The 27,032-nt window shown below is 46.4% G+C and overlaps 1 protein-coding gene across 3 annotated transcripts in view; it reads right to left on the bottom strand.

The window, feature by feature from the left end:
• elovl5 (ELOVL fatty acid elongase 5) overlaps positions 1-27,032 on the bottom strand; it is a 100,806-nt gene that overhangs the window by 11,794 nt on the left and 61,980 nt on the right. For all 3 annotated transcript variants that reach the window (XM_055636166.1, XM_055636163.1, XM_055636164.1), the window contains exons 3-5: positions 11,322-11,509; positions 8,897-8,974; positions 4,347-4,518 (exon numbers count right to left, since the gene is read on the bottom strand). In XM_055636166.1, coding sequence (XP_055492141.1) covers positions 4,347-4,518; positions 8,897-8,974; positions 11,322-11,509 — 438 coding nt within the window. The remainder of the gene's footprint in view (positions 1-4,346; positions 4,519-8,896; positions 8,975-11,321; positions 11,510-27,032) is intronic.

Genomic DNA, 27,032 nt, shown 5'->3' with positions numbered 1-27,032 from the left:
AACAAACAAACAATATCAGTGCAAAGCCAAAACCAATGCCCCCGAGTCTAAGTAGTTCAGAGCTTATTTGGAGGTTGTCTGGACACGAGGGACAATTTTACAACTTACCAATGATAATCAACCTACAAACTTGCACGTCTTTGGAGTGTGGGACGAAATCGGAGCATCAGGAAAAAACCCACGCGGTCACAGGAAAAATGTAAGAATTCTGTACAGACAGCGCACGTAGTCAGGATCGAACCCGGGTCTCTGGCGCGGTGAGGCAGCAACTCTACTGCTGTGTCCCCATGCAGCCCCGTCACTTATAGAGTCCCATTGCGTTTCATTTTAAATAGGTTAGCAATTGATTAACTGGCACCGTGATTAAAAACAGTCGCACAGCTACATTTAATATTGAATATAAATGTTATAAGATTGTGCAACAAAACATAATGAAACCTGAATATTGTAGAATGTACTTTGGGTTCTTGAAGATTTGGTCTTTGCTGAATGACAGGGGCCAGTCACCAACTGATTTTCCAGCACTAGATATAAATTTGGTTCAACTTGGATCATCTATGTGGCAACTGCATGAATTAGCAACTATCAATTTAGTATACTTTAGCTAAGACAAACAGCATGGAAACAGGCCCTTTGGCCCACCGAGTCCGCGACTACAAGCGATCCCTGCATATTTTAATGCCCCTGTCCCACTTAGGAAACCTGAACGGGAACCTCTGGAGACTTTGCGCCCCACCCAAGGTTTACGTGCGGTTCCCGGAGGTTGCAGGTGGTTGCCGGAGGTTCCAGGTAGTGGAAGCAAGTAGGGAGACTGACAAAAACCTCCGGGAACCGCATGGAAACTTTGGGTGGGGCGCAAAGTCTCCAGAGGTTTCCGTTCAGGTTTCCTAAGTGGGACAGGGGCATTACACTATCCTACACACATTAGGAACAATTTCCAATTATACCAAGCCAATTACAAACCAGGACGTCTTTGGAGTATGGGAGGAATTCGGAGCACCCAGAGAAATCCCACATGGTCATGGGGAGAACGTAAAACTCCGTACAGACAACACCCGTAGTCAGGATCGAACCTGGGTCTCTGGCGCTGTAAGGCAACGACTCTACCGCTGCGCCACTGGGCGCCCTATTGGTTAGTGAGTAATTGGTCACAAGTATCAGAAAAAAATATATTTGGCCAACAAGCTGCCAAGGATCTGACTGCTTCCACCACACGTTGGGGACAAGCTGCAAATATCTCTTGATTAACAGAGAGCAAAGGAAGGCAACAAGACAGTAAATATGACATTTCATCTCAGGGGCGGTACGGTGGCGCAGCGGTAGAGTTGCTGCCTTACAGCGCCAGAGACCCGGGTTCGATCCTGACTATTGGTGCTGTCTGTACAGAGTTTGTACGTTCTCCCTGGGACCACGTGGGTTTTCTCCGGGTGCTCTGGTTTCCTCCCACACTCCAAAGACGTACAGGCTTGTTGGTTAATTGGCTTTGGTGAAGATCGTAAATCGTCCATATTGTGTGACCGATCGTGTCAGTGTGGGGAGATCGCTGGTCGGCACGGATTCGATGGGACAAGGGGCCTGTTTCCATGCTGTATCTCAAAGCTAACCCAAAATTTGCAATTGCAAACGGCCAAAATTAATTAATGCATGCAAGAGAATATTTTCCATTACTCCACTGTACAAACTACCCTTCTATAAAGAATGATGCAAATCTCAATCCTAGGCAGTCACATCTGTTCTAATTTAATTCAGTGCTTATTCCAACCAATGTGAACCAAAAAGAATTAATGTTTTATCAAGAGATATCTCAATATACATAAAGTGACAACAGAAACTTAGCAACCTCCATCTAATCCTTGAATTCAGTGAAAGAAATTGTGAATAGTATTATATGTTTGAAAGGAGAAATGCTGTCTGTTTTTAAGGTGTTTTTTACACCATTCAAAAAGTTAATTTCCACTTCAAATGGATAGGACAATTGGCTGGTTGCTAAATTTGTAATAGTAACTGCGGTGCTGAAGAGCAACAAAACCAAAATAACTCAGCATTAAAATAGAAAATAGGTGTAGGAGTAGGCCATTCGGCCCTTTGAGCCAGCACTACCATTCAATATGATCATGGCTGATCATCCAAAATCAGTACCCCATTCCTGCTTCCTCCCCATATCCCTTGATTCCATTAGCCCAAAGAGCTATATCTAACTCTTTCTAGAAAACATCCAATAAACTGGCCTCCATTGCTTTTTGTGACAGAGAATTCCACAGATTCACAACTCTCTGGGTGAAAATGTTTTTCCCCATCTCAGTCCTAAATGGCCTACGCCTTATTCTTAAACTGTGACCCCTGGTTCTGGACTCCTCCAACATGGGGAACATTTTTCCTGCATCTAGCCGGTCCATTAAGAATTGTATGTCTCTATAAGATCCCCTCTCATCCTAAATTCCAGCGAATACAAGCCCAGTCAAACCATTCTTTCATCATATGTCAGTCCCGCCACCTTGGGAATTAACCTGGTGAACCTTGTCCAAGTCGATCCATTCTTTACCTTTTGTTTCCATCACCCCCCCCCCCCCCCCCCCCCCCCCCCCCCCCCCCCCCCACCCCCCCCAACAGCAACACCCTTGACCTGAGTGGCTTCCATTTGCAGGATAGTGTTACCAAGCACACTTACCGCCTGGTGCTTTGCAATACAAGTGGATGTTTAGCCCAGAGGCCATTTCCCTGCAAGAATTCGAGTGGGTGGGCATGTAGAGGGGGTTTGTTGTACAAGTAAGAATCACCAGAGAACCTCTGAGACAAGAAAAGGCACAAGTGCTGGAGTAACTCAACAAGCCAGGCACCCCTGGAGAACATGGATGTGTGGCCTTGGTGGGTGTTTGGAAGGAGCTGCCGGAGGAGGTAGTTGAGGTTGGGACTATTGCGACATTTAAGAAACATTTAGATGGGTACATGTATGAGACAGGTTTAGAGGGTTAGGGGCCAAGCACATGCGGGTGGGACTAGTGTAGGTGGGATATGTTGCTCAGCATGGGCTTGTAGGGCCGAAGGGCCTGTTTCCACACTGTATGACTCCAAAACCCTAACATGGACGGGTGATGTTTTGGGTCGGGACCCTTTTTCGCTCAGGCTTACCCTCTGCCTTCGGTTGGAAGAACAATCCCGACCCGAAACATCACCTATCCATGTTCCCCAGGGACACTGTCTGACTCGCTGAGTTACTCCAGCCCTTTGTGGCTTTCCTTGAAAAAAAGAGCATCTGCAGTTCCTTGTTTATACACTCTGGTGACTGGAAGCTTGCTTCACCAGACAGCTGGACTAACTGTGATCGGACTCTATCTTGCACTAAACGTTATTCCCTTTATCATGTAACTGTAAACTGTGGACGGCTCGAGTGTAATTGTGTTGTATCTTCGCTAATGGGATAGCATGCAACAAAAGCTTTTCAGTGTACCTCTGTACATGTGACAATAAACTAAACTCAAACTGCCCGTACAAGAGGAGGTGGGAGTACTTACGCTGGGTAGCGGTGGATGAAACCGAGTATAAACTCTAGTATGGGGGTATCTACAACATGGGATGGGCTGAGGATTCTGCATGAGGTATGGACATTTGCCGTGGCTATGGGAATGCAGTGACGGCCAATGCAGGTAGTCAATGGGAGCAGACAGATGCTGGTCAGTTTACCCATGTTAATAAGTTCTAGGAACAGAATTAGCCCATCCAATTTAGTTTAGTTTAGTTTAGTTTTGTTTAGAGAAAGATCGCGGAAACAGGTCCTTCAGCCCACCGAGACCGGGCCGACCAGCAATCATCCCATACACCAGCATTATCCTACACACTAGGGACAATTTACAATCTTTACCGAAGCCAATTAACCTACAAACCTGCACGTTTTTAGAGTGTGGGAGGAAACCGGAGAACTGAGAGAAAACCCACGCGTTCACGGGGAGAACGTACAAACTGCGTACAGACAGCACCCATAGTCAGGATCGAACCCTGGTCTCTGGCGCTGTAATGCCCCTGTCCCACTTAGGAAAGACTTTGCGCCCCACCCAAGGTTTCCACGCGGTTCCCAGAGGTTGCAGGTGGTTGCCGGAGGTTGCAGGTAGTGGAAGCAAGTAGGGAGACTGACAAAAACCTCCGGGAACCTCCGGGAACCGCACGGAAACCCTGGGTGGGGCACAAAGTCTCCAGAGGTTTCCGTTCAGTTCCCTAAGTGGGACGGGGGCACCATCCCTCCCGAAGGTGCTACATTAAGATTAGAAAATCCCTTTACATGGGTTTAGTTGCCCTTTTGAAAGATAAAATAAAAGCAGCTAAAAAGAGAAAAAGATGGTAATCTGTCTTACAGTGTCCACAGGGCACCCAGTTCATGACAAACCACCAGATGTTGAACATGGTGGCGTGGTGATAGACATGCAGAATTGTGATCTGATGGTAGTTCTTTCGTAAAATGAAGAATAATGTGTCCATGAACTCAATGACTTTGGAGAAGTAGTACCACCATAGGATACGGATAATCTGTGGAAAAAGAGGGGAGAATGCTCAAATATTGATCATCATAAACACCATCTCCTTTACAGCACACACGAGTTCGATAAGCACACCGATCCATCAGCTGTCTGAGCACAGAACATTTGCCGAGGAAGGCTGCAAAACATCACGGGACACTTAGCTAATCTTGCCGCCACCTGGTAAAGTCCACGCTGCTAGTCCATTGCAAACACAAAATATATACTGCCACTCCGTCAAACTACTTGGCTCATTTTGACAGTCATTGACATCGTGAGTTGAGATCAACCATAAAATCTCTGGCCTGAATGACAAAACAAACCCCCAAAAAATGCATCATCAAAAGAAGAAAAAAAGAATCAAAATTAAACAGAAAGCATAATCAAGGACGAGTCTCACCCCGGTCACTCCCTCTTCTCCTCTCCCATAGGGCAAAAGGTACAGAAGTATGAAAACGCACAACTCCAGATTCAGGGGCAGTTTCTTCCCAGCTGTTATATGGCAACTGAACCATCCTGCGTCACCAACTCGAGAGTGGTCCTGACCTCCCATCTACCTCATTGGAGTCCCTCAGGCTATTTTTAATCAGACTTTACTGAACTTTATCTTGCACTAAACATTATTCCCTTTATCCTGTATCTGTACACTGTGGATGGCTTGATTGTAATCATATATAGTCTTTTCGCTGACTGGATAGCACACAATAAAAAAAGCTTTTCACAGTACCTCAGTCCACATGATTATAATAATAAACAATAATAAATTAAACTAAGGAAAAATGGATTTCTAACCATTCCAATTCAGACCTTTCATATTCTTATGCAAATCTACCCAGTGGATTTACGGGCTGCACGGTGGCTCAACAGTAGAGTTGTTGCCTCACAGCTCCAGAGGCCCAGGTTCAACCCTGACTATGGGTGCTGTCTGTATGGAGTTTGTACATTCTCCCTGTGACCTGCCTGGGTTTTCTCCGGGTACTCCAGTAAATTGGCTTCGGTAAAATTGAAAATTGTCCCTATTGTGTAGGATAGTGGCAGTATATAGGGTCAGCGAGCATTCGGTGGGCCGAAGGGCCTGTTTCCACGCTGTATCTCTAAACTAAACTAAACTAAGGCATGCTAAATCTTGCCAGGATTGTCTCGTTAACAGCACTTGTCTAATGTAACAGCAAAGCCAAGATGAATTTTTGTGGCACTTAATGGGCAGCTGTGGAGTTGCTGCCTTACAGCACTTGCAGCACCGGAGACCCGGGTTCGATCCCGACTATGGGCGCTGTCTGTACGGATTTTGTAGTCCCTGTGACCTCATGGTTCTCTCCAAGATCTTCGGGTTTTCTCCAAGATTTTCTCCAAGATCTCCCACACTCCAAAGACGTGCAGGTATATAGGTAAATTGGCTTGGCGTATGTAAATTGTCCCTAGTGTGTGTAGGATAGTGTTAATGAGCAGGGATCGCTGGTCGGTGCAGACTCGGTGGACCGAAGGGCCTGTTTCCGCGCTATATGTCTAAACTAACACTAAAATAATGTCAAACTAAAGATTTAATTTAATCACTGAAATTAATCACTGAAATACTGACAGTATTTCCGATGGTAATATTAGAAATGATATTCTGAATCAAACAAGATCACCATTAAATAGGCTTAATTTTCTTAATGGACAGTTTTAATAACATCAAGCTGTTGAATTTAATAGGTTAAAAAGTAAATCAAAGAAATGTAACTAATACAGAATATAAGTTCCACCAAGCCCTTCCTTGATTTTGACTTCCAAATAAATGAGATATATCTTTTAAACACATCAAGTCCTGGACCAGAGTCAGCATATCATGTAATAACATCTAGTTTAGAGATACAGTGTGCAAACAGGCTCTTCAGCCCATCAACCCCACAAGGACCAAAGATCACCCATACATCAGTTTCATCCTACACACCAAAGATCTTATAGCTCTGCTATAGGATCTTTGCTACACACTAGAGTCATAGAGTGATACAGTGTGGAAACGGGCCCTTCGGCTCCACTTGCCCACACCGGCCAACAATGTCTCAGCTACACGAGTCCCACATGCCTGCACTTGGTCCATATCCCTCCAAACCTGTCCTATCCATGTACCTGTCTAACTGTTTCTTAAACGATGGGATAGTCCCAACCTCAACTACCTCTTTTGGCAGCTTGTTCCATGCACTCACCACTCTTTGTGTGAAAAAGTCACCCCTCAGATTCCTATTAAATCTTTTCCCCTTCACCTTGAACCTATGTCCTCTGGTCCTCGATTTCCTTACTCTGGGACAAGAGACTCTGTGCATCTACTTAATCATGATTTTGTACAGCTCTATAAGATCATCCCTTATCCTCCTGCGCTCCATGGAATAGAGACCCAGCCTACTCAACCTCTCCCTATAGCTCACACCCTCTAGTCCTGGCAACATCCTCGTAAATTTTTTCTGAACCCTTTCAAGCTTGACAATATCTTTCCGATAACATGGTGCCCAGAACTGAACACAATATTCTAAATGCGGTCTCACCAACGTCTTGTACAACTGCAACATTTCCACCGGGTGGCGCCAACAATGGCCGCCTCGCCAACAGTCTGCCTGTCCCTGCTTTCTTTGTTGTTTTATAGTATGTGTTAAATGTATATTTTAGTGTTCTTTAGCTTGTTTTATGTGGGGGGTGGGGGGGAGGGTTGGGGGAAACTTTTTTTTTAAAATCTCTTACCTCGCCGGAGATGTGATTTTTTTCAGTAACGTATCTCTGTCTGCACGGTGGCCTAACATCGTGGAGCTGGCGGCCTCTTGCTGGGGATTGACTTTGTCCCTTTACTAGAGTCCAACACAAAACATCCCCACACAGCAGAATCAAAGTTTCCCACTGTGAGAGAAGGCACCAAAGTCAGTCATCTTCCTCTAACGTTCCTGATGTTCACCCGTGGCCAGGGCCTCCGGAGCCCTCCGCAGTCGCCGCTCAAGCCCGCTCGCCGGGATGTTGGAACTCCGACATCAGAACGGGAGGCCAACCTCAGCGGCTTGGAACTCCAAAACGGCCACTTCTCACCGGAGTCCATGTCTCCGCCGGGCGGAGATTCACGCTGGCGGCCCTCGGCAAAAAGCCCCAGAGACTCCGCGATGTCGGTCAGCGCCGCCCACGCTGGGAGCTCCACGAACCACAGCTCCGCGATGTCGACGTGCAGGCCCAACGCTCCAGAGCTTCAAACGGCGATCCTGGTAAGTATCACCCACTTCGCGATGAATCCAGCGCAGCGCCGCCGCTGGTCCGGTCCCCGGTCTCCGGTAGGAAAGGCCGCTCCGATCCATTGGTAGGCCGTGAGGAGGGGAGGGGGGCGAGGTCGCCACTCGGAGATATAGTCAGGAAGCCACTGGGAAGCGGTTTCCCCCTTACCCTACCCACCTCCCCCACATAGAAAAACTAAAGTATCCCCAAAACAAACTGGTTAGACAAACTAAAATTAAAAAAGATGGAAAAAAATCGTACAGACTGTAGGCAGAGGCGCCTTCAATGCGGCGCCCCTAGCGAATTAGGCCATTTGACCCATCAAGTCTACTCCACCATTCAATCATGGCTGATCCATCTTTCCCTCTCAACCTCATTCTCCTGCCTTCTCCCATAACCCCTGACACCCATACTAATCAGGAATCTATCAATTTCCGCTATTAAAAAATCCATTGGTGGCTTCCACAGCCTTCTATGGCAATGAATTCCACAGATTCACCACCCTAACTAAAGAAATTGCTACTCATCTCCTTTCAGAAGTTACACCCTTTTATTTCGAGGTTGTGGCCTCTGGTCCTAGACACACCCACTGCTGGAAACATCCTCTCCACATCCATTCTATCCAGGCCTTTCACTATTCGGTGAGTTTCAATGAGGGTCCCCTCATCCTTCTAAACTCCAGGGCCCAGTGCCGTGAAAAGGTCATCATATATTAACCTAATCATTCCTGGGGTCATTCTCGTAAACCTCCAAGAAGCCAATTAACCTACAAACCTTCACTTCTTTGGAGTGTGGGAGGAAACAGGAGCACCTGGAGAAAACCCACTCGGTCAAAGGGAGAACGTACAAACTACGCACAACCAGCACCCGTAGTCAGGATCGAACCCGTGTCTCTGGCGCTGTAAGGCAGCAACTACCGCTGTGTCACTGTGCCACACAGGTTTGCCTAGTTATTTTACTGTACAACAGCAGGAGAATAAATAGAAATACAAATACACTTGGCTTCTTCCTTACAAACAATATTCAGAGAAGTTGTTTAAAATCATAAAGAGTCATTAAAAAGAAATGGCAGCCATCTTTGTATCAGCTTGTGGATCTACTGAGGTCACCGTTCCTGAGATCAATTCCACTCACACAGAGCACAGGAGTAAGTTTACCTTGAGGTCAGCATCGCCACCGTTATGGGTATCCTGACAGAAGATACTATATCCACCGTCCCAAACACCTCGCAACAGCTGAGGGAACAAACAGACAGAGTTAGTGGTCACTGAAAGTTTAGCTCAAAGAATAACAAAGCTTTTCTTCGGTTTTTACAGATGCAGGATCTTCGGCCCAGCGAGTCCACCCTCGATCACCCGTTCCCTCTCGTTCTATGTTATCCCACGTTCACATCCACTCCCTACACACTGGGGACAATTTACAGAGGGCCGATTAATCTTACAAACTTGCATGTCTTTGGGGTGTGAGAGGCAACCAGAGCACTCGGAGGAAACCCACACAGTCAAGGGGAGAACGTGCAAACTCTGTACAGACACCACCCGTATTCAGGATCAAACCCGGATCTCTGCCACTGTGAGGCGGAAACTCTACCGCTGCGCCACCGTGTCACCCTCTAAATAAAAGCTGGAGATGCTGGAAACACTTGTCAGTGCCTCAGGCAGCCTCTGTGGAAAGAGAAGTGGAAGGTTAAAGACCTTTGCCTTTTTAATAATATTTAAGGGCCTGTTCCACTTTCCCAAGTTACTCACAAATTCTCCCGAGTTTTCCCCTTGATTCAAACTCGGAGAATGTCCGTAGCGAGTCCGCAGGAGTCCGTAGGAGTCTGTAGATATATCGTAGCGGCTCGTTATGCCAGCCGTAGGTACTCGGGGCATCAGGTAAATCGGGACGTTTTTTCCAGCATGTCAAAAAAGTCCACGAATAAAAAGATTGTCGGGAGGAGGAGTTCGTAGATCACAAAAATCTTGATTTTTTTTTTAAGGTCCTTTCAACTCGGCAGAGGACTCGGGAAGGTGGGTCAGGCCCTTAACTCTACTTCTCTTTCCCGATATGTGGCATGAACAGCAGTTGGATGATCAGCCATGATCATATTGAATGGCGGTGCAGGCTCGAAGGGCCGAATGGCCTACTCCTGCACCTGTTTTCTATGTTTCTATGTTTCTGTTTCTACTTCAGATTTTCAGCAACAGCGTTTCTTTAAGTTTAGTCACTTGTATTGCTGTTTGTAAAATAACTAATATATCTAAATATGCAGTTACATTCAATGATCTTCAAAGTGACTCATTGCATAAGCCTCAAGACACTATCCTGAGACATGACACGCAATGTATAAACACAAGGGGGTTTTTATACACTTGGGACATGCTTGCTTGAACCAACCTTCCAGGGCAGCACGGTGGTGCAGCGATACAGTTGCTGCCTTACAGCGCCAGAGACCAGGGTTCAATCCTGACTGCAGGTGCCGCCTGAGCTGAGCTGGTAAGTTCTCTTCATGGCCGCGTGGATTTTCTCCGGGTGCTCCTGTTTCTTCCCACGCTCCAAAGACTGTAGGCTAATTGACTTGGTAAAATTGTAAATGATCCCTAGTGTGTGTAGGATGGTGCTAGTGTTAGGGATTGATCACTGGTTGGCGCAGACTCGGTGGGCCGAAGGGCCTGTTTCCATGCCGTATCTCTAAACTAAAGGGCAGCACAGTGGCGCAGCGGTAGAGTTGCTGCCTTACAGTGCTTCGATCCTCACTACGGGTGCTGTCTGTACGGAGTTTGTACATTCTCCCCGTAACCCGCGTGGGTTTTCTCCGAGATCTTTAGTTTCCTCCCACACTCCAAATACGTGCAGGTTTGTAGGTTAATTGGCTTGGTAAATGTAAAATTGTCCCTAGTGTGTGTAGGACAGCGTTACTATGCGGGATTTGTGGACCTGGTGTTTCTGCGCTGTATGTCTAAACTAAACTAAGAAAATGTCTCTTAGTATTCCTCTCTAGAGTAAGTTTCAATCATCTGTTTAGAAGCCACATTATGACCAGGTATTAATATTAAATAGGCTACACACTTGTATTGTATTGTATTGTATTGATTTCAAATTTGTCTCAATTTGAGACAACGAAATGAATTTCCCTTACAGGCAGTATCATAAAAAAACAATAATTAAAAAATAAATAAATAATAAATAAGATAATAAAACATATTAAAAATAAAATTGAAATTGAATTAAAAAAAACCAAAAAAAAAAACAGATGCAGGATACAAAAATGCAATTTAGATAATAATCTGCTCTCCCCCTACTTCCCCACAGCGCCGGAGACCCCCGTTCGATCCCGATCTCGGGTGCTGTCTGTGTGGAGTTCAAACGTTCTCCCTGTGACTGCGAGAGTTTTCTCCGGGTGCTCCAGTTTCCTCTCACATCCCAAAGATGCTCGGGCTTGTAGGTTAATTGGCCCTCTGTAAATTTCCCCTAGCGTGTAGGGAGTGGGCCGAAGCTTTAACTGCACAAAATCATGACAACAAACCTCTCAGCGATACATTCAGTGGGGAAAGAAAAGACTCAATTATTAACAATGACCAAAACGTTCAAACTTCTCACCTCACAGAACATGTATAAAGACAGGAGAGTTAATCCAATGTTATAGACCACGAGGATTCCCCTGGAGGTTAAGGGCGGCTTATTCTGCATGTACTTGGGTCCAACCCAAACCACAAAGAGGTACAGGAGGCTGAGTAGAAATGTAGGCGGGTAGGTATCGAGCAGGAGAAACCCCTCAACTCTGGGATCTGCAACGAGAAAAACAAAGGTGACAACAGCACTTAAAGCAGAGTCTACTGTAAATACACTAGACAAAAAACAATAGACAATAGACAATAGGTGCACGAGTAGGCCATTTGGCCCTTTGAGCCAGCACCGCCATTCAATGTGATCATGGCTGATCATCCCCAATCAGTACCCCGTTCCTGCTTTCTCCCCATATCCCCGACTTCACTATTTTTAAGAGCCCTAGCTCGCTCTTTCAAGAGAATCTGCTCCACCACCCTCTGAGACAGAGAATTCCACAGATTCACCACTCTCTGTGAGAAAAAATGTTTCCTCGTCTCCATTCTAAATGGCTTACTCCTTATTCTTAAACTGTGGCCCCTGGTTCTGAACATGTTTCCTGCCTCTAGTGTGTCCAAGGCCTTAACAATCTTATATGTTTCAATGAGATCCCATCTCATCCTTCTAAACTCCAGAGTGTACAAGCCCAGCCGCTCTATTCTCTCAGCATATGACAGTCCCGCCATCCCGGGAATTAACCTTGTAAACCTACGCTGCACTCCCTCAATAGCAAGAATGTCCTTCCTCAAATTAGGGGACCAAAACTGCACACAATACTCCAGGTGTGGTCTCACTAGGGTTCTGTACAACTGCAGAAGGACTTCTTTGCTACTACAGGTGCACAACCTTTTATCCTGAATTCCGGAAACCGAAAAGCTCCGAAAACCAGACATTTTTTCCAGGATGTCGTCTGCACACCAAAGATCGCGTTTGGCGCCAAACTTGACCCGAAACGACCCATGGTCAACCCAGGTCTGTACTACTGTAGTGGCTGCCTCCTCCCCGGAGACTGGGGAGACACTTAAAACATCTGTAAATCATTGCTTAAATGTTAGTCAGTTAGTTTGGAGGGCTTTTATGTGAAGGGGGGAGGTGGTGAAGGGGGAAACTTTAATTCTTAGTCCCCTACCTGGTCGGAGAGGCGGGGAGCGGGCAAAGCCTTACCGGGTCGCCGTGCAGTAAGCTCCGGAGCGCTATGGCCGTTGATTCCCAACATCGCAGAGCTGGGGGCTGCGGGCGTCCGGCCGCGGGCGGCGCCGGTTGTAGCTCCGACCCCGGCAACTCTACCCCTGGCTGCGCGGCGCTCCAAATCCAGCACGGCCCGCGGCCGGACGCCCGCAGCCCCAGCTCTGCGATGTTGTGTGTCGGCGGCCACAGCGCTCCGGAGCTTACCGCACGGCGACCCGGTAAGGCATTGCCCGCTCCCCGCTGGTATCTCAGCACTGCGACGCCGCCGACACCCAACAAAACGGAGCTGGGAGCTTGAACTTTTCCCAACTTGACGCCATTTAGATAATAATCTGCCTTCCTGCTTTTGCTACCAAAGTGGATAACCTTACATTTATCTGCATTAAACTTCATCTGCCACGCATCTGCCCACTCCCCCAACCTGTCCAAGTCACCCAGCATTCTCATAGCATCCTCCTCTCACAGTTCACACTGCCACCCAGCTTTGTATCATCTGCAAATTTGCTAATGTTAATTTGAATCCCTTCATCCAAATCATTGATGTATATTGTAAATAGCTGCGGTCCCAGCACCGAGCCTTGCGGTACCCCCACTGCCTGCTATTCTGAAAGGGACCCGTTAATCCCTACTCTTTGTACTATTCTGTAAATTCACTTTGAGAGTATTTGGTTTGATGTAGCACCTTGCACTGAAAAAGCTACTTCAAGCCGTCTGGAATTGAATGATGTTTGCTGCATATATTTCGAAATCTACAAAAACACAATGAATACAACAGGCGCATTCTAGGCATAGAGCTCGAACTATTAGTTGATTTTGAAACATTTTGCAGGATGCATCCGGACATATGTAAATAAGTTGCAATGCATTCAAGGATTGTGAGACCATGCAGAAAATATACAAAGCAAGTTAATATAGAGTTCAAAATAAACGCTGATTGCATCAGAATACGGTACATGGTGAACAAAAGCATCTTGAATTAAATAACATTTCTGAAATTGCTTTTTGCATTATGTTCTTGATGGACTTAAAAATTGTCATTATCTAAGCTACACACTGAATAAGCTTTAATTCCCCGCCATTACGTAAACAGCCATGGTTGAATGCACTTCAAAGCACAGCTAGGCAACAGGTTGTTCACGGACTGCACTCGAGAGGAAGATAGAGAGGGAGAGAGGGAGAGAAGGAGAGAGAGAGAGAGAGAGATGGTAGAGGGAGAGAGGGAGGGAGATGGAAGAGGGAGAGGGAAGGGTAGGGGAGAGGAGAGAGAGAGAGCGTGAAGGAAGAGAGAGGGAGAGGGTGAAGTAGGGGGAGAGGAGAGAGAGAAAGAAAAAGAAAAGAGAGAGTGGAGAAAGAAAGAGAAAGAGGGGAGGGACGGAGTGTGGGGGGTAGAGAGAGAGAGACAGGAAGGAAGAGAGAGGGAGGGAGAGAGGGGAGATGAGGAGAGCAAGCGAGAGAAAGAGAGGGTAGGTGGGGAGAGGAGAAATGGAGAGAGAAAGAAAGAGAGAGGGGGCGAGATGAAGCGAGAGAGAGAGGGAGGGGTGTGGGGGAGAGGGGGAGAGAGAGAGTGGAGCACGATAGAGGGAGGGGTAGTGGGGGGAACAGAGAGCGAGAGAGAGAGAGAGAGAGTGAGTGGGAGAAGGAGGGAGAGGGGGAGAGTGGGGACAGAGAGAAAGAGAGAGGGGGAGAGATAGAACACAATTCAAACAGACATGAAAGCCAATACATCTAAAGAGTAATCAAAGAGTTACAGAGAATAAGTAATTCACCAAAAGACTTTAAAGTGAACCCCATTCTTCAGGTAAAACCATCCACACTGGGCATATTCTGCCTCCTTTTAGTTACGAGGAACTTCTTGTAGGCCCCATTCCATATTTTTGATGAAAGGGGTAGTTTCAATTGTTATTAAATTCAGTGCGCTGCCACCACACAGCCCGAGAAGTATTGGGTTCGATGCTGAGCTTGGTTGCTGTCTGTGTGGAGTTTGTACTTCTCCCTGTGACTGCTTGTGTCCTCCGGTGCTCCGTTTCCTCCCACATCCCAAAGGCGTGCGTGCGGGTTTGGGGGTTAATTGGCATCCTGAAAGCTGCCCTGAGTATGTAGAGAGTGGAACTTCTTCTTGTGTATGGTGTGCACAGCCTAAAGTTGTAGGACAACGTGTTCTATTTGATCTTATTTGATTGTGCACACCAGGTTGATTGCATTCGTTGAAACAGGCCGGACCACGTGAAGGTTGCAATCTCCCACCCCAGAGAGTGGATGTGAAAGTGGTTAACATTGAACTAGCGTGAACGAGTGATGGATGGTTGGAATGGACTCAATGGGCCGAAGGGCCTGTTTCCATGCTGTATCATTCAATGATTCAATGAAGTACTCACCGAATACGGAAAACAACAGAATGGACACTCTTTGCACATGGGCAGCCTCTGAGCAGTCCTAATCTCGGGAACTGGCCAGCAATTTGCATCTTTTACAATGCTTAAATAATTGAGCTGTATCTGAGATTTCCACACTCTCTTTGCCTGGTAGCAAACTATCATGCTATGTTTGCCATAAAAAGTTTCAAATTAAACAGAATAAAGATAAGGAGGATGTAAAATGCAAAACAAAAATAAATTATTTGCAAGACTAACTGTCTCTTTTCACCACTTTGCATCCTTATTCGTGGGCAAGTTGACTACAGCCCATATGTTTAGTTTAGTTTAGAGCTGTAGCACGGAAACAGGCCCTTCGGCCCACCAGGTCCACGCCCACCATCAATCACCTGTTCACACTAGTTCTATGTGATCCCACTTTCACATCCACCCCTTACACTCGCTAGTGACAATTTACAGAGGGCCAATTATCCTGCAAACCCGAACAACTTTGGGATGTGGGAGGAAACTGGACACCCAGAGGAAACCCACGCAGTCACAGGAAGAACGTGCAAACTCCACACAGACAATTTCTGTTCTCCTACCTTTTCCCTTTATTTAATTTTATTAAACCATAATGTTCAATTACAACAACAACAACAACAACAACAGCAACAACAACAGGAGCAGCACAGTGGTGCAGCGGTAGAGTTGCTGCCTTACAGTGTTTGCAGCACCAGAGACCCAGGTTCGATCCTGACTACGGGTGCTGTCTGTAGGGAGTTTGTACGTTCTCCCCGTAACCGCGTGGGTTTTCCCCGAGATCTTTGCTTTCCTTCCACATTCCAAACACGTACAGGTTGTAGGTTAATTGGCTCGGTATAAGTGTAAGACCACTAGGTCCTGTTAACCAACTGGCCACAAAGGCCCGTTGCAGGCGTCACCTCCATTCTGGTCGTCTCGTGAACAGTTGTCCTCTCCTCGCACGGCCCTCTTCAGCCGATCGAGGGCGCGGAGGGTAAGGAACCACCGGTTCTTTTTATCGACCCTCTGTCCAGCATCCACCACCGCCGCCCCCGTGGCTTCCCTCACCCGGGCGGGTTCCCGGTTCCGCGGCAAGCGAGCCAAACCTGCCATCACATTACAGACACGGCTCGCGATGCTACACGCTAACTTCAGACTGTTCACACACACCTCCAGATTCAGGGACAGTTTCCTCCCAGCTGTTATCAGACAACTGAACCATCCCATCAACACCCAAAGAGGGGTCCTGAGCAACTATCTATCTCATCAGAGACCCTGGGACTATCTTCAATCAGACTTTATCTTGCATTTAACGTTATTCCCTACATCGTGTATCTTTACACTGCGAAAGGCTCGATTGTAATTATGCAGTGTCTTTGACTGGTTACCACACTGGAGAGCACACACCAAAATCTTTTTACTGTACCTCGGTACACGTGACAATAAACTAATCTTGAAAACTATTACTATCTAAATGGTGTCAAGTTGGGAAAAGGGGAGGTACAACGGCATCTGGAAGTCCTTGTTCATCAGTCAATGAAAGTAAGCATGCAGGTACAGCAGGCAATGAAGAAAGCAAATGGCATGTTGGCCTTCATAACAAGAGAAGTTGAGTATAGGAGCAAAGAGGTCCTTCTGCAGTTGTACAGGGCCCTAGTGAGACCACACCTGGAGTATTGTGTGCAGTTTTGGTCTCCAGATTTGCGGAAGGACATTCGTGCTATTGAGGGAGTGCAGCGTAGGTTTACAAGGTTAATTCCCGGGATGGCGGGACTGCCACATGCTGAGAAAATGGAGCGGCTGGGCTTGTACACTCTGGAGTTTAGAAGGATGAGAGGATATCTTATTGAAACATATAAGATTATTAAAGGTTTGGACACGCTAGAGGAAGGAAACATATTCCTGATGTTGGGGGAGTCCAGAACCAAGGGTCACAGTTTAAAAATAAGGGGTAAGCCATTTAGAACGGAGATGAAGAAACACTTTTTCACACAGAGAGTTGTGAGTCTGTGGAATTCTCTGCCTCAGAGGGCGGTGGAGGCAGGTTCTCTGGATACTTTCAAGAGAGAGCTAGAGAGAGCTCTTAAAAATAGCGGAGTCAGGGGATATGGGGAGAGGGCAGGAACGGGGTACTGATTGGGGATAATCAGCCATGATCACATTGAATGGCGGTGCTGGCTCGAAGGGTGGAATGGCCTACTCCTGCACCTATTGTCTATAAGTTAGTAGGTTCGAGCAGATTTAGGCCATTCAGCACGTCGAGTCTACTCTGCCATTCAATCATAGCTGTTCAATCTTTCCCTCTCAACTTCATTCTCCTGCCTTTTCCCTGACACCTGTAATAATCAAGTGCCTGTCAATCTCTGCTCTAAAAATATCTATTATCTTGGCCTCCACAGCTGTCTGTGGCAATAAATTCCACAGATTCACTTCCCTCTGACTAAACAAATTCTTCCTCATCTCCTTTCTAAAGGCACGTCTCTTTTTTTAGGCTGTGGCCCCTGGTCCTAGACTCTCCCAGTGGTGGGAATGTCCTCTCCACATTCACTCTATCCAGGCCTTTCAATATTCGGTAAGTTTCAATGAGGTCAACCCCTCGTTCTTCTAAGCTCCAGCGAGTACAGTCCCAGTGCCGTCAAACACTCATCGTATGTTAACCCAATCACTCCTGGTATCATTCTTGTCAACCTCCTCTGGACCCTCTCCAGAACCAGCACATCCTTCCTCAGATATGCTGCCCAAAACTGTTCACCGTACTCCTAATGCATTCTGACCCGTGCCTGACAGAGCCTCAGCATTACATCCCTGTTTTTATATTCTAGTCCTCTCAAAATAAATGCTGGCATTGCATTTGCCTTCTTTACTACTGATTTGACTTTTGTGAATCCTGCAACAGCATTCTCAAGTCCCTTCCCTAAACTAATCTAAATTTGCTAAGCGGCAGGCATTGGAGTTAGCGTTAAATGCTTGCATTTTGAATGCTCCACCTGTACATGACCTGCTGCCATGCACGCTCAATGGCACGGGTGAAATCACCATGGCGACGGTGTTAACTTATCATACGAATGAGTGGAGGTTGAATTTAGGAAGTCTATTTATTTGTTCTTCAAGCTTTCTGTGTGCTGATGTCTGCAAACACAGCCCTTGCAAAGGGCAATCGACATTATAGTTTACACTTTACAGTTTAGTTTATTGTCACGTGCACCGAGGTACAGTGAAAAGCTTGTGTTGCGTGCTAACCAGTCAGCGGAAAGACAATACATGATTACAACCGGGCCATTTACAGTGTGCAGATACCTGATAAGGGAATAACATTTAGTGCAAGGTAAAGCCAGGCTTCTGCCAAAGAGCAGAAACAGTGATACGGGTCCACCGCCGATTTTCCGGCACCCTTGGTTCCAGAGCCTTTCTTGATTGTCCGTTTTGCCAGGCCAACAGAGGTCACGGTCTCCGAGAGGAGTCCAACGGTACAGGAAGGGTCCACCTGGGCTGCTGTGGAGCCGAGATACCGGCCCGCAATGTCGGCCATGGAAGTTAGCTATTGCACTGGTTCTGTCGGAGTTCCAGAGCCCCGGCCACAGGGGGCATATTCGACCCGCCGATCAGCCACGGCAGTCCCGATGAGGTCGGGATTAGCTGCCTCACCACCCCCCGGACCACCAGATGCTGGAAAACCGGTGGTGAAGCAGTAGATGGTGAACCACCACGGCTCTTTCCCACGCAGGGGACTCATTCAAAGGGGCTTGAAGGTGTTTATAGTGACCAGGGAATTTATCCTCCTGAAGATTACTAGGACTGCTAAGGCTATAGAGTGGACAATGGATAATTACTCAACTTGTGGATGGATGGAGCATAGATTTTCGCACAGAGGGTGGTGGGTGTATGAACATGCTGCCAGAGGAGGTAGTTTAGGCAGGGACTATGTGAGCATTTAAGACACATTTAGACGGGTACGTGGATAGGATAGGTATCAAGGGATATGGGCCAAACGCAGGTAGGTGGGACTAGCGTAGGTGGGACATGTTGGCGGAGTTAGGCCGAAGAGCCTGTTTCTACGCAGAATGACTCTATAACTATGAGTCAGGCAGCAACTCGACCAGTGCGGCCAGTTCCGTGTTCCCCAGTTGGCGGAAGCAGTGTTTACACGCTCCAGTGCTCTGCCCCTTCAGGCTCTGTGTAACACGGTGCTTTCCACATACCCCTGTGCATTCAAGAGTTGCACGCCAGAGTCATGAGTCGAGGCGTCACCGAACTGTCCTCATCGCCTTGTTTTGCTTTGTCACGGTAGCTCACGCACAGAACAAAGGCCCACCCTCCAATCACACATCCCACTGTCACATAGAATAAAGTCTGCTTTCTTCACGTTGCATATCACTGTTGAAGCGTGAAGTTGGGGCGTCACCATCAGGAATCTTTCTTGATTTTACAACATTTTACTCAGAATGTTGTTCTTCAGGAACATTTCTGTGATCTCCAGGTTCAGGAACAGCTTCTTCCCAACCATGATTAGACTGATACAGCGCGGAAACAGACCCTTCGGCCCACCGAGTCCATGCCGACCATTAATCACCCTGTACACTAACACTATCCTATACACCAGGGACAATTTACAATCTTTATCAAAGCCAATTAACTTACAAACCTGTACGTTTTGGAGTGTGGGAGGAACACCCAGAGAAAACCCACATGGTCACAGGGAGAACGTACAAACTCCGTACAGACAGTACCCAGTACGGGCTGCACGGTGGCGCAGCGGTAGAGTTGTTGCATTACAGTGCCGGAGACCCTTGTTCGATGCCGACTACGGGTACTGTCTGTACAGAGTTGGTATGTTCTCCCCGTGATCGCGTGGGTTTCCTCTGAGATCTTTGGTTTCCTCCCACACTCCAAAGACATACAGGTATGTAGGTTAATTGGTTAGGTGTAAATTGCCCCTAGTGTGTGTAGGATAGTGTTGATGTGCGGGGATCGCTGTTCGGTGCAGACTCGTTGGGCTGAAGGGCCTGTTTCCGCGCTGTATCTCTAAAATTAAAATACCCGTAGTCAGGACGGAAAAGCCAGAAGCTTTTGACTCTCTTCTCAGTCATCCTTTAGGTGGTCAGTTTCATTAATCCTCACCTTTCTCCTCCTGAAGCTAAAGAATAAATTGCCCAGTGTTACTAACGTTAAGAGCAAGATTGTTGCTCTGGCACCATCCAATTAGATAATCATTCTTCTCCATACCAGTTCTTTCAAAAGGATCCAACGAGCTGATCAGTGCTTGTGGAAACCCGAACTCAAATTTAGTTTAACCACCAAATTCATGTTCCCCGTCCTTTGGCAAAAACACAGTACTAGAGGAACTCTGCAAGTTAGTGTGAAAACAAAGAGGGACCCGGGCTGGGGGGGGGGGGGGGGGGGGGGGGGGGCAGCCGAGAACAAAGAGGGACAATTGGGGACTACATTGAACACGTTCTAACTTTGTCAGCACCCTCTACTTAATTTAGTTTAGTTTAGAGATACTACGCGGAAACGGACCCTTCGGCCCAGCAAAGCTGACCAGTGATCTCTCCACACTAACACCATCCCTAAACACACTAGGGATCATTTACAATGTTACCAAACCATTTACCCTACAAACCTGTACATCTTTGGAGTGTGGGAGGAAACTGGAGAAAACCAATTTGAGTCACGGGGAGAACATACAAACTGTATAGACAGTACCCGTAGTCTGGATCGAACCCGGGTCTCTGGCGCTGTGAGGCAGCAACTCTACCAGTGCACCATGCGGCAACTCTTTGCATACTTTGTGTATGGTATGTAAAATAAATAATTTCACTGTGACACGTCACATGTGACAATAAGATTTTGTTCATTCACTCATGGAGGTGTAGGAATGATTGGCATTTCCCCCCCTCCCTGTCCCATACACCACAGAGTTTATTCATATCATGAGCGAGGTTGTTCCCAGTTTGCACTGTAGTTGCGTGCTCTCTGCTTCTCAGCAGTGCTTGGCCAAAGAGTCATATTCAGCTGTGGTAGACTCGTCAATCACACCCACTAACTTACACTCACTGTGGGCAGAACTCAATCCGTGCGCTAACAGGACCCGCCTGAACCTGTGGCTCTGGGTACATCGAGAAGGAAGACTTTATTTTTAAATCACTCCTGATTCAGGGACAGTTTCTTCCCAGCTGTTATCTGGCAACTGAACCATTCTACAGACAACTAGAGAGCGGTCCTGAGCTACTGTCACCTCATTGGGGACCCTCAAACTATCTTTAATCGGACTTTACTGGACTTTAACTTTAGCTGGAGAATGCTGGAGAGTATGTTCATCCTGATAACTGCCAGACTCGTGATGTACCAAAGGTCAACATCACCATCTGGGACACGTTGATTGGCTAAACAAAATCTTAAGATTTGAAACTCCAGCGGGTTTCGGTGTTTACGAGGTTGGTGGATGGAACACAACGTTCTGAAGTGCAGCAAGACGCCTTAGTACTGCTGTGTAAGGATATCATCCCAACCAAGTTAGTGGCTGAAACCGCTATACTGAGGCTGGTTGGGGCACCAGGCCTACACAACTAACACAGAGCCAGAGGCCTTTTTTGGCGCAGGTTCACAGTGCTCACCGTGGAGACAGCGCGTGCCACACACTCAGTCTCAACCCCCGCAGGCCACCATGTCAGAGTCAGAGGGAATGGACAGAACAAAAATGAGTATCAGCAGTATCAATCAACCACCTAATCACGTTGAGGTAGGTGAGTATTACTCCTTCAGCTGCATGAACTGTACGGAGGATATTCAAGTCAGAGGTATATTCAGGCTGTACAAAAGTAAGCGGGAAAAGATAGCCACTGGCCCTTTCATTTTACTAGCCATTTATGGCTATAAATCTGACCTTCTGTCTGACCGGTTTCCTCCACAGAACAAAGGCCCACCCTCCAATCACACATCCCGCTGTCACATAGAATAAAGTCTGCTTTCTTCACGTTGCATATCACAGTTGAAGCGTGAAGTTGGGGAGTCACCATCAGGAATCTTTCTTGATTTTACAACATTTTACTCAGAATGTTGTTCTCCAGGAACATTTCTGTGATCTCCAGGTTCAGGAACAGCTTCTTCCCAACCATGATTAGACCGTTTACTTTAGAGATACAGCGCGGAAACAGACCCTTCGGCCCACCGAGTCCATGCCGACCATTAATCACCCTGTACACTAACACTATCCTATACACCAGGGACAATTTACAATCTTTATCAAAGCCAATTAACTTACAAACCTGTACGTTTTGGAGTGTGGGAGGAACACCCAGAGAAAACCCACATGGTCACAGGGAGAACGTACAAACTCCGTACAGACAGTACCCAGTACGGGCTGCACGGTGGCGCAGCGGTAGAGTTGTTGCATTACAGTGCCGGAGACCCTTGTTCGATCCCGACTGCGGGTACTGTCTGTACAGAGTTGGTATGTTCTCCCCGTGATCGCGTGGGTTTCCTATGAGATCTTTGGTTTCCTCCCACACACCAAAGACGTACAGGTATGTAGGTTAATTGGTTAGGTATAAATTGCCCCTAGTGTGTGTAGGATAGTGTTGATGTGCGGGGATCGCTGTTCGGTGCAGACTCGTTGGGCTGAAGGGCCTGTTTCCGCGCTGTATCTCTAAAATTAAAATACCCGTAGTCAGGACGGAAAAGCCAGAAGCTTTTGACTCTCTTCTCAGTCATCCTTTAGGTGGTCAGTTTCATTAATCCTCACCTTTCCCCTCCTGAAGCTAAAGAATAAATTGCCCAGTGTTACTGACGTTAAGAACAAGATTGTTGTTCTGGCACCATCCAATTAGATAATCATTCTTCTCCATACCAGTTCTTTCAAAAGGATCCAACGAGCTGATCAGTGCTTGTGGAAACCTGAACTCAAATTCAGTTTAACCACCAAATTCATGTTCCCCGTCCTTTGGCAAAAACACAGTACTAGAGGAACTCTGCAAGTTAGTGTGAAAACAAAGAGGGACCCGGCTTGGGGGGGGGCAGCCGAGAACAAAGAGGGACAATTGGGGACTACATTGAACACGTTGTCACTTTGTCAGCACCCTCTACTTAATTTAGTTTAGTTTAGAGACACTACGCGGAAACGGGCCCTTCGGCCCACCAAAGCTGACCAGTGATCCCTCCACACTAACACCTTCCCTACACACACTAGGGATCATTTACAATGTTACCAAGCCATTTACCCCACAAACCTGTACATCTTTGGAGTGTGGGACGAAACTGGAGAAAACCAATTTGAGTCACGGGGAGAACATACAAACTGTATAGACAGTACCCGTAGTCTGGATCAAACCCAGGTCTCTGACGCTGTGAGGCAGCAACTCTACCAGTGCACCATGCGGCAACTCTTTGCATACTTTGTGTATGGTATGTAAAATAAATAATTTCACTGTGACACGTCACATGTGACAATAAGATTTTGTGCATTCACTCATGGAGGTGTAGGAATGATTGGCATTTCCCCCCCTCCCTGTCCCATACACCACAGAGTTTATTCATATCATGAGCGAGGTTGTTCCCAGTTTGCACTGTAGTTGGGTGCTCTCTGCTTCTCAGCAGTGCTTGGCCAAAGAGTCATATTCAGCTGTGGTAGACTCGTCAATCACACCCACTAACTTACACTCACTGTGGGCAGAACTCAATCCGTGCGCTAACAGGACCCGCGTGAACCTGTGGCTCTGGGTACATCGAGAAGGAAGACTTTATTTTTAAATCACTCCTGATTCAGGGACAGTTTCTTCCCAGCTGTTATCTGGCAACTGAACCATTCTACAGACAACTAGAGAGCAGGCCTGAGCTACTGTCACCTCATTGGGGACCCTCAAACTATCTTTAATCGGACTTTACTGGACTTTAACTTTAGCTGGAGAATGCTGGAAAGTATGTTCATCCTGATAACTGCCAGACTCGTGATGTACCAAAGGTCAACATCACCATCTGGGACACGTTGATTGGCTAAACAAAATCTTAAGATTTGAAACTCCAGCGGGTTCGGAGAGCTCTCACAAGAGGGATTTTGGTGTTTGCGAGGTTGGTGGATGGAACACAACATTCTGAAGTGCAGCAAGACGCCTTAGTACTGCTGTGTAAGGATATCATCCCAACCAAGTTAGTGGCTGAAACCGCTATACTGAGGCTGGTTGGGGCACCAGGCCTACACAACTAACACAGAGCCAGAGGCCTTTTTTGGCGCAGGTTCTCAGTGCTCACCGTGGAGACAGCGCGTGCCACACACTCAGTCTCAACCCCCGCAGGCCACCATGTCAGAGTCAGAGGGAATGGACAGAACAAAAATGAGTATCAGCAGTATCAATCAACCACCTAATCACGTTGAGGTAGGTATGTATTACTCCTTCAGCTGCATGAACTGTACGGAGGATATTCAAGTCGGAGGTATATTCAGGCTGTACAACAGTAAGCGGGAAAAGATAGCCACTGGCCCTTTCATTTTACTAGCCATTTATGGCTATAAATCTGACCTTCTGTCTGACCGGTTTCCTCCACGGCAAGAAAAGACCAAATTCCCGTGCAAATGGTCTAAAGAGGAATATATAGCTATCCGAGTAGAGGTGGTGAAATTACAAAATAGGATTTGATTGAGGAGATTGTCCATGAACAAGATGAATATATTTCCAATATCTTCACAAGGTCTAGGGAAGATGGAGCATACTGAATCATTCTTGATTTGGCTAGTTTGAAAATGTGCTTGGAATGTAACCATTTTAGAATGGGTTTTCATTCAGCAAAACTGCTGATCATTGAGGATTGCTTTTTGGCCTCAATCGATCTCAAAGATGCATCCTTTCCGGTACCAATACATGAGTCACAGGAGATGGATGACACACTCAGCGTAGGAAAGACGAGATATGACACAGAGGTAGCTGTTTTAGCATGCTAGACAATCCTAGAAGATCTAGGGTTTGTTATTCATCCAGGAAAGCCCAGGCTTGAGCCGACAAAAACGACCGCATATCTAAGCTTTTTCATAAACTCTTCTGATAGGTCTGTGACCCTACCTACAGATAAGAAACAGAATTTTGGAGATGCTTGCATAGGCTTACTTAAGAATGAGAATTCTACAATACGACAGGTTGCAAGGGTGATAGGCAAGCTGGTAGCTGCCTTCCCAGCTATGGGGCCATTCATTATAGAAGCCTGGATCGTGAGAAGCTTCTTGGCCTAAAATTGAATATGGGACATTCTGATAGATGTAGTAGGCTGACAGCAGTAGCGTATGTTAACCATATGGGAGCTGTAGGTCTCAAACATGAAGCACTAGCAAAGTTCATTTGGGCACGGTATATAAGTGGAACATATGGGTGTCATCTGCCATGTAGGTACAGCATTGAACACCAGGTCAAGAAATTCCTCATTCTGCCTTATCGGAAGATGCCTCCATAAGCTAATTCAAGATGAGGCAACCTCTGAGCTGCTCCACCCATACGCTCCTGCCCGGTCCCTCAGGTCAGCTGGTCAGCTGCTCCTGGAGGTACCGAGGTCTAGTCGGAGGCTCAGAGGGGATAGAGCCTTCTCTGTTGCTGCTCCGGCACTCTGGAACACCCTCCCATTGCACATCAGACAGGCCCCCTCTCTGTCCATCTTCAAATCCAGTGTTAAAACACATTTGTACTCCCTGGCTTTTGACCATGCCTGAGGCTTTGCTTCTGTTTGTGGTGTTTTTCATGTTTCTTTATTTTACATGTCTTTTCCTACTATTTCTTTTGATTGTTATTTTTGGTGTATATTAACTTTTTTTCAATGATTAGTGATGTACAGCACTTTGTTGCAGCTATGTTTGTTTTTAAAGTGCTCTATAAATAACATTATTATTATTTACTATTATAACATGAATTGTAGTCGTGCTAAATTGGCCGTCTCAACCATGGTTTCCATTGTAAAAAGGTCTGCTGAAAGAAGCTCCTATATTTGCTCACAAACACAAACAGTGGTTAGTTCAACCTGTCACTCGTGCACCACATCCACTGCATGATCGTATTGATTTATTAATTTGCAGGATTTAACGAGACCCTTCGAGCTTATAGGACTATCCAGCAGGACAGTTGACGTGCTCACTACAGCTTGGTGAGATGGCACAAGAAAGCAGTGTGCTACCTACATGAAAGAGGTGGAAGGTTTGTGAAGAGACACACATGAGCTACATTAAAGCAGAAGTAGCAGAGGTTTGGGGGTTTCTTTCAGTTTGGTTTAATGAGAAGTGACTAAGTTATAGCACAATGGACACTGTTTGCCGTGCTTGTTGTCGTATCTAGTGCTTAGAGTGGGACAACACATGATTGGCTCTCACCCACTGGTAACAATGTTTTGGAAGGTGTCTTTAATATGAACCCTCTAAAGCCTAGATACAAAGTAGTGTGAATGTGCAATCAGTATAAATTTTTATGCAGATTATCATCAGCTTCATCCCTAACATTGGAGCAATTACTCTTAAGTTAGTCATTGCTTATGACACTTATTTCAGCACGAAGAGCACAGTCTTTACAGAATCTCCGTCTGGATCACTCGGCCATATCTGACAAGAAGTTAGCAGTTTATGTGAATTAACTCATAAAGCAGAGCAGGCACGGTTGGGTACAAGTTGGAGCTGGCAGCATACCCACCAGATCGGAGATTGTGGGTGTTTATTATGTGAAAAGGTACATTGAGGTTACTAAGAACCTACGAGATGAAGGAAAAGCTTTATTCATAGTTATAAAAAAGTCTCACAAGAGAGTGTCGGTGCAGACTATTACAAGATGGATAGAGTGTACGCTGTTGAAAGAGGGAGTGAATACAGATAATTTCTAGTCACACTCCACCAGGGCTGCTGGCACGTCAGCAGCCAATAGAATGGATGTTCCTCTTGATCACATTCTTGCAACAGCAGGAGGCTCAGATAAACGCACTTTCGGAAGTTTATAATAAACCGCTTAACATGTCTGGATTGCAGATAGAATCCTGTCTGTAACTTCGATGTTACATGAGCTGTCTGTCTGTAACTTCGAGGCTAATGGGACTGTGGTGCAATTAAGGGTGATGTACATGTATGTAAAGTTATCATCATGTGTTAATGGCCTATGTCTTTTCTACCATTTATTGTTTATCTGTGTAG

Source organism: Leucoraja erinacea, chromosome 5 (genome assembly GCF_028641065.1).
Source record: "Leucoraja erinacea ecotype New England chromosome 5, Leri_hhj_1, whole genome shotgun sequence".
NCBI lineage: Eukaryota > Metazoa > Chordata > Chondrichthyes > Rajiformes > Rajidae > Leucoraja > Leucoraja erinaceus.
Note: the sequence above shows the minus strand (reverse complement) of the source record. Positions and strands in the feature narration are given on the sequence as shown.